At 40.6% G+C, this 8897-nt stretch overlaps 1 protein-coding gene across 1 annotated transcript in view; it reads right to left on the bottom strand.

The window, feature by feature from the left end:
- LOC104415374 (activating signal cointegrator 1) overlaps window positions 1-3181 on the bottom strand; it is a 51838-nt gene extending 48657 nt beyond the window's left edge. Inside the window, 1 exon segment of the mRNA XM_039299319.1 lies at window positions 3031-3181. Coding sequence (XP_039155253.1) covers window positions 3031-3154 — 124 coding nt within the window. The 5' untranslated portion in view covers window positions 3155-3181.
- Window positions 3182-8897: the final 5716 nt, after the last annotated feature.

Here is an 8897-nt window from a genome sequence, read left to right as displayed (position 1 = left end):
GAGGTGGTCAAAGCAAGAATACAATACAAGAGTCGGGGAGCATTAAGTCAACTAACGAGGTTGGGGGTAACGACTCGAAGACAACATGATACAAAGGAGCTATGCGCTCTATTGAGAAGATGACCGACCTTCAATCACTACATGTTACTGTAGAAAGTGAGTATGAATTTATTGATTTGGATTTTCTATCTTCACCTCCCCACTCCTCCGGGGTCTATATGTCAAAAGGATGTCTAAAGAAGCTACCTCGCTGGCTTCCTCCTCGCTAAGCAATCGGCTAGAGTGCATCTAAAATATAGCAAACTGAAATTAAGCCCCCATTTACTCTCTAGAATTTGCCAAATCTCATGGAGCTTGGATTGGTTAATGCTTTTGATGGGGAAATTTTGGATTTTGGGGATAGAGCGTAAGAAGTTAGATCTCGCCTAAATGGAAAATCTAATATTTGTGTCGATAAATGGTCGATGCCTTGCCTTCGAAGTCTCATCATTTACAAATGTAGGCACTTGGATTGGCAATCGTTATTGATTGTCATCCGCGGCTTCAACCTCCTCACATATCTTCGATTTGGTGAGATGCCGAAGAATTTGCACTTGCGTTCTATTCACACGCAAGAGCAAAATGATGAGGGAGGGTATTCCGCAAGAGTGCTATGAGGAGGCGATGGAACGTAACCCCAAAGTTTACTCCTCCGGTGGGAACAAATCATTGGGAGCGATATGATCTTAGCCCCTATTGCTATAATGTCATCAAGCATAGGGTGATGAGCAGCAGTGAGGTTCTTCTTGAAGTTTCATAGACCATAGTCCCTCGGTTCGTCATGGATCCCTGAGGCCTATCAACATGAGAAAAAAGATCCTATAGTGTTTTTATGTTTTCTTCCATTATCAATATTTTTATCTAGACCTTTCAATTCTTGTATCTTTGAATTTACTTCCCTCATGTCCTCGATGCTATCTTCCTCTTGTTGTTGATATCTTATATAGTGATCAGTTTATTTGTCTCTTATTTTCTGCATTTGTTGGATGAACTTTGATTTTGTTTTAGCCTATGTGGAGGCGAAAGAGTGATCTGACTAAAGAAATAAGAAGAAATACAATTTTCCTCTTGAAAATGACATGTTAGGGATGTGCAGATGATTCAAATATTAGTCATTCCATTTGTATTACTTAAAAATATATCAACAAAGTCAAATTAGTGTTGGAAATACATAAATGCTAAACAAACATATCTGAGGACAAAGTACCAATTGAGTCTATGACAGATTTACACACGTGGCTGTTCACAGAGCCAGCAATAATCTGTTTATGCTTCCAGCCTTACCTGTAATTAGAAATGTTCATATGTTCAGCTTAATTTGTGAAATCAGATAGGTAATCAAGAAACAAAACAAGTAAAAGATCAGGGTATCCCACCCCTCCAGGCACCCCCATTCCAGCAAGCTAGTTCTTCAGCTCGGACACAGCCAACCACTTCGACACACCTTTTTCATAGGCAAAACATTCCAATTGTCAATGCATTTGTTGAGCACCAGTTCTATGATGCAGAATCTACTGTTAGAAACTCTACCCCACAAAGAGCTTAGATTAAACAGAAATTCATGCAGATGAAATGGAGCGATAAAAGCATCCATATATCTACACGTTTTTCTATCAAAACACACATCAAACTGCTATTCAGCTGAGAAATCCATCAAAGGATGATTTGACTTTTCAAGAACTAGTAAATAGGAGCTTAAATGCTCTTCAAGACAAGTGTTGAAGTATGTTACTCAGTTGCAGCATGGATTGAAGAAAATCGAAGCTCTTCCTTTGAATACCTAGTAGTCTTGAGACGGATAGTGATCACAGAACTTAATTTGAGTAGTCTCATTCACTCGCATATATCTCCTGTAGAACTCCTCCGTGGCTTTGATAGTAGATTCATCCAAAACTTTGCTGCCAGCATGGATCCAAGGGTGGCCTTCACAAATGATGTGCTATACAGGTGGAGATGAAAAGGAAAAGGAAAAACAAATTCAATTCTTCTTCAACAAGACGTTAACAGTGCATTGGCTCCATAAATTATTGCAGCAGAGTGATACGTATTTTACAGAACAGAAAACCTGATATGCACACCAAACAGCACTCTCTGCTGGATACTTTACATGTCACTTAAGCAGCAATTCTCTCCTAAATAAAATTTTAATCACGATGCAGTTTTTTCGAACGTAACAAAAATCCCAGTATCCTTATAAATACTTCATAGGCACGAGCTTCACATAGACTTTCTAAACTTCCAAACTCAAAAGTTTTACACAATGTTTGTCAACAAAATATTGATTATATCAGCTGAGAGTAGCATTCTCATTTCCCATGGCTATCTTAGTGCACATGCAAAATGTTTGTGCTAGGTATTAAAGATGCACCACATCATTCCATTCTCAGTTACACAAACTTTCAGCAATAGTAGGTCATCCCTCATCAACTTCTAACACAGTTGATGTGCACTTTGAGAGAACTTTGATTTTCCAACATTCTTTTAAAAAAAAAAAGGTACAACCTCGTTTATATCAGTCCACGTATTGGTTTTCAATTTGTTCGTGCTGTTATTTCTCTGCAAACCTATCGGGCAGTTTTCTATAAACTTGCGAAGCATGAAAACATCAGTGCCGCACAAAATGGTCAACAAAAGTCGAACACAGATTTGGCGCCGAACAAAAGGCCCTTCTCTCTTTCTCAAGTGTTATGAGTAAACAACGTCCAATTTCAGCAGACCTTCTCTCCCTTCCAGTCTCTGCAGGTTCTCTCACCTTTCATTGCATCCTTTGAACTCCACTATCCAAGAACTTGGTAATAGAAAACTAAACAATCGCCGAAAACTTCAAGAACCCATATAGGAAAACACTGTGAACAGATCAAATTAGTAGATCAAATGGCTCAATGAACAAATTCAACCCTTTCTCGTTTTAGACTATGTGACGGCAAAAAACCAAAAAGTTGGAACTTCGGCGCGAAATTGGAAGTACGAAAGAGAGTCGCTAAACCGAACCTCGAATTGGGGCAGGCCAATACCTGCCCTCGATGCGCTTGATCCCGTACACGAGCAGAGAAGCCCGTGGCTGGTGCAATGTCAGGCACGGGTTCCGGTAATTCCCCTGGTTCCGACTCTGCATCGCTGTTCCTTCTTCGGCTTTCGACAAACGAAATCCTGGGTTTTCTCGAGCCTGCGTGATTTTCTCGAGAATCCGAAGGAAAGATTTCTGGGCGCTGGGAAAGAAGCCGGGCAAACCTTCTGCGATGAGCCGTTAATTTCCACGTTCGGTCTTTTGGTCTTTTTCTCCTTCCCTTAATCGGGGAATCTCTGTTTGCTTCCCAATTTGCTAAAATATATTAAAAAAAAAAAAAAACTCCGACGTTGAAGGAATTAAGAATGCAGAATAGATGACGAAATCATTCTCAAATTTAGTCTTGATAGTGTGGCAAAATGCAAAAATAATCTTAAAAAGAAGAAGGCCACATGGCAAATTTAACATTCTTCCAAAAAATGTGGCATATATTTATCGCAAGATGGATAATCTCGAGCTTGCCCAATATAGTATAAACTAAATTATTCAAAGTCCATTTCACCGAAACTGTCCTAAAGTTACTATCCTGAAGCTCCCTAATAGCCCAATAAGATCTGGGTTTGAAAAGGGCATACAACTCCACAATTCTTCTCCAAGCTTGTTGAGAAATTTGACGAGGATAGAACCCGCAAAGGTTGGTTTGGTGATATAGGGCTTATTCTCAAATACGTGGAGCCATTATAGATACATGTTCGAATTCCTTAGTCATTCCTCGACTTCGGAAAGCCTTAGTTCCATGATGTAAGATAATGTTGGGTGTTACTCCTATCAAAATCGTGGTAAATCAACAGTAACAGACCGCTTAAATGAGCAATAGCTATGGTTCTGTCACAGGTGTAGGACTCCTTAATAACTTGGCTACATAGATCAACATGATGAATGCTTATGATCTTGTTAGTCTACTTGAATTGAGTCAATTTAAGAACCTTCTCAATATACAATGGAAACAAATCTTCAATGTGCCCAGTGTAAAGGTTGGACCACCAAACTATCTTGTCTTAGCAAAATCATATTACTATCTACTTGGAAAGAAGAAAAAAACGCACCTCCTATTTTCTACATACGGAAGTTAAAAAACTGATTTACTAAGAAATGCTTTTCAAGAGCCTTCAACAATCAAAATAATCGCAATCTACTAATTTTGTAAAGTAGTCTTAGTAAGTTTAGCATTCTCTAGCCAAATTTATGGTAATTAAGGGAAACAAAACTTATTTAGATAACATAAACTTTGACATTGTATTCATATGATATCTTCATTTAATTTCTGTAGAATCAAACTAAATCGTAAATGACCCAACTAAGACAAAATTAAGTTTACAAACGCAACTTCATCATCGGTCTAAGCTCTTTTATATGTTGTCCACACTATTAGTGTTTTCTTTGTCCCTATGTATGAACAATACAACTTTGGTTTTGGTGAGTATGAACGTTACAATTGTTGTTTGGTGTTAGGTTTGGGTTCCCATTTCGAACCCCCATCATGAACTGATTTGCTTTTGATTTTTCTTCCCATGCCAACCTCTCGTAGGCAAGCCAATGATTTGACTCAATCAAGTACTCTCGGTCAAAAGAATTAAAGTTGTTCTTGAGATTGAGTCGATCACTTGGCAAAAAATTAGCAAAAAAAGTCTTATTCTATTATACAAATATTAATTCAATCTTAAATGTTTTGATTTCATCAATTTAATCATAAACTTTTTGATAATTTGCCAATATAATCCTTCCGACCAAAATTGATCTGAAATTGTTAATATGAACATCAATTGTCCGATATAATACGGCAAGCAGTTGACATGAACAAATTTTTTTTACATTTTTTAAATATTTCTAATTTTTTTTCTTTTTTTTTTGAATTTTTCTTTTTTTTCTTCCTTTGTCGATCGCAAAGCTTTGGCAATGGCGAGATCCAATAAGGTCGAGCCTCGCTAGAGGCTAGCAAGTTTGATCCCTACTAGATCCAACAAGGGTGAGCCTCACCGGCTCTCACTTGTGGTTGGTCATAGTTTATTATCAAGCCTTAGCAACCAATGAAGGAAGAAGGAAAAAAAAATCAAAAAATTATAAAAAATTCAGAAAAATACAAAAAATTGTCCATATCAACTGCATTTATGCCACGTAGAATGACTAGTGTCACATTAGTGATTTTCGGCGAAAATTAGCCACAATAACTATAAATCGTTAAAACGTTTAGAACTATATTAACCAAATTAAAATGTATATAAATGAGTTGATATCCATACAATAAGTTGAGGATTTCTTTTGTATTTGTCCCACCTCCTTGTGCATGTCTCTCCATCAACCTTCCTTCATTACATATAATAAACTAAGTTAATCGAACGCATATTGCTAATTTGCACATATATATAATCCCAAATGCTATATTAAGAAGTAGAACATCATATCTACTAGTTCTATCCATAAAACTACAGGCAAACTCTAAATTGGGTCACACGGCTCGTCACTGTCCTGCTTGATGATTCATGGGCTACTTCTGCTTGCAATGTTCATGGGCAAAGCCTCTCCAAGAGAAGCTCCTTTTGGGCCATCAATGCCATCCGCAAAAAGAGTTTCCTCTGCAGGTTTATGGGAGCTCAAGCATGCCGTGATCAAGGTCACCGCAAGGTCGCCAGCCCCCTCCGCTGATGGTCAGCCCTACCAATAAATACAAGAACATCACGTATTCGCCACTGCCACCGTCACTTTAAGCAGCTGGCTTGCACCATGGCTATGAAAATTACTCATTCAATCAAATAAGACCACGTCTAATTCGCTTGTAGGTGTAGAGGCATTCTAGTTTAAGAGGATGACTATATCAGACACTCGGTATAATGCCCATCTCACTGAGGCACTATTTTATGAGATCTACACGACAAGAACTTGTGGATCACAATGATCTAGGAAGAAGCAATAGCATTAACAGAGAAGAATTCCACGCTGTGTTAAGGCTGAAGTTTTTTCCGTGTTCGATAAATTTCTTGTTTTTCGCTTCTTCTTTTTTTGTTGGAACTGAGAACATTCCTACAGTGATCACGGGAATTACCAATCTGTACGAGGTTACAACCACGGCCATATGCTCATAAATTTATCTTGTGAGATATTTTGTGTGCATTTAATCATGATAAGAAATTTTTAAGCATAATTTCAGTTTGGCTCCCTCCATTCCAACTAAATCCCCGCGTCCATAGTTGACTGGATTATGAGTTAACAAGTCACGAGTAGCAAATTGCCAGTCCATGAATGACATATGCTGTCGTCGGCATGAATCATCAATGCAGCAGAGCAATAATTGCCACTGGGGCCGAACGGCAGCTGGCTTTACTTGGCAGTATGCTTAGGTAGCGCAATTATTGTTGTACCATCGGAGTGGAAAAGTCATGCGAGGAAGGACTCCGCCAAGTAGATGAGCTGTTCCATCTTGCCAGAGTTTTTTTTTTTTTTTTGGTAAGGATCTTGCCAGAGTTTTGATCTCGTGAGATCAGTGAGAAAGAGAAATCGCAGAATCTTTTTTTTTTTGGTCGAAATGCAAGATCTATTCATTTACTTTAATAAGTTCGGAGCAATAACATCACAAACATCAGCACATAGTAAATCAACTAAAGCACTTGGGGGATTGGTTACCCAGTTTCGAGGGAGGTAGTTCTTTCTTTGTGCTCTTGCTGTCCAGTCTGCAGGCCTATTGGACTCCTTGCTGCAGTGGGTCAAAGTCAGGCCCAAAAATTGTTTTAGCTTTTCTCGGATCCAGTCCACCACTCCTGCGACTTCCCACGTTGGTTCTAACTGTTCATGAACTGCTTGCACGAGTAACAAGCTGTCAGAATGTACTTGGAGGGTCCTATGAGCTTCGGAGGGAAAGGAAAGCTAGGGTTTCCAAAAGGGCAAGGGCTTCAGCGTGTTCGGCTGAGGAGACATCGACGACTTTGGAGAATCCAGCAACCAGGCGGCCCCAAGAGTCGCGACAGAGACAGCCGATGGCTCCTCTGTTCGCGACCTCTCTTCTTGCGTTCCTGTTCGTGGCCTCTCCTCTGAGCTCACCCTGAAGCGAGGTTGTTCTATTGGATATGGGTTCTGCGTCTCTGATCTCCTCCAGTTCGTGCATATAGCCGTTCGTCCGGGAAGTAGAGAAGTCTCTTTCGTCTCTGTACAGGGCCTCGCCTCTCGCGCCCCTGTTCGCGGCCTCACCTCGCCGTTCCACGCGATGTGCGCCTCTGTTCACTGCCTCTCCTCGTGCACCCCTGTTCACGGCCGCACCTCTCTATTCCCCGCGGTGTATACTCGTTCTCTCCAATTGGGTTTCCTCCATAGCTTGCGCAGATCCCTCATTCCCGACATCACATACATGAGACGCGCCCCTGTTTTCCTGCAGATCTGGTATGGATCTAGTTTCTGCCGCTTCTCTTCTCCCCTCCTGGTCTAGTTCTGTGATTTCCTCTTTGAAGAAGGACGTGTCTATGTTAATGCTTAGGGCATCCTTGTTCGGCAGTTGCCATCTTTGCTTGTGGGTGTCTTTGAGCGTCGTTTCTGTGGCTTTTTTGTTGCATGCTGTGTAGTTTTCATACAAGGCTATTGCTTTGGACAGGGTCTTGTGCGAATACAGAGGTGATGCTCGAAAATGAACCGGTTTCGGTCTTTCCAGATACACCACATAGTAGTGGCGATTAGGTCGAACTTTTGCGCACTGTTTGGATTTTCTGTTTGTGAATAGAGCCATTTGTCGAGTCTTGTTAACCCGAGTCTCGATATGTGAATGTGCAGGGGGTTATCTCGCCATATCTTGACTATCCAAGGACAGAGCAGTAAGGCATGCTCAGTGGACTCAGCTTCGTTTTTGCAAATTGGGCATAGCGGATCAAGTACAATTCTCCGTCTATGCAAGTTTTCCATTGTAGATAGTGCATTGTGGCAAGCATTCCATAAGAACTGTTTTGCTCTGGATAGAGTTTTAGATTTCCAAATACATTTCCAGAGGTCTGATTTTGCTTGGTGAGAGGAAGATGCTATTGTGTATACCTGATGTGTTGCTTGATTTCTGATAAAGAGATATCCGCTTTTAACTGAATAAATCCATGTTCTGTTCTTTATCCACACCATTTTATCCGTTGAATTAGGTGATCCTATAGGGGTTTCAAGGATTTCCCGAACTCGTTGGTCATCGAACAACAACCTTATCAACTCCTCGTTCTATTTTCCTTCCCTTTGGTCTCTGAGAGCTCCCACTTTCTCCCGCTCATATCTTGTAGCTGGCCCGCCAATTGGTCCGCTTTTTAACCATTTATCATTTCTCACCGAAATAAGCTGTCCGTTGCTGACATTCCACATAATTTTAGGAGCTATAGAGTCTCTCCCCAAAATGATACTATTCCACCCCCACGAAGGCCGGGACCCTTTTCCTGCTTTCCAAAAGTCGCATTGTGGATAATAGAGGCCCTTCATTAGTTGGCTTAGAATGGAAGAAGGTTGCTGAAGAAGGTTGCTGAGATATTCACCATGCTTGCTTCCCTAGCATCGCTTGTTAAAATCCAGGAGGTCTTTAAAGCCGAGGCCACCTTCCTCCTTGCTGAGTCTTAAGTTGTCCCACTTTTCCAGTGAATCCAGCAGCTTTGGTTCCATTCCGCCACCAGAAATTTGCAATCTTCCTTTCGATAGCTTTACATATCGACACCGGGATTTTGAAAATGGACATAGCGTATTGAGGAATGGCTTGCACCACCGATTTGATTAGGATCTCCTTTCCCCTGATTTAGACAAAGCAGATTATCCTTCTGTCGCGACCAATTTTTTTGGGTTGAACCAC

Source organism: Eucalyptus grandis, chromosome 8 (genome assembly GCF_016545825.1).
Source record: "Eucalyptus grandis isolate ANBG69807.140 chromosome 8, ASM1654582v1, whole genome shotgun sequence".
NCBI classification, from domain to species: Eukaryota; Viridiplantae; Streptophyta; class Magnoliopsida; order Myrtales; family Myrtaceae; genus Eucalyptus; species Eucalyptus grandis.
This window is presented reverse-complemented; position numbering and strand designations above follow the sequence as displayed.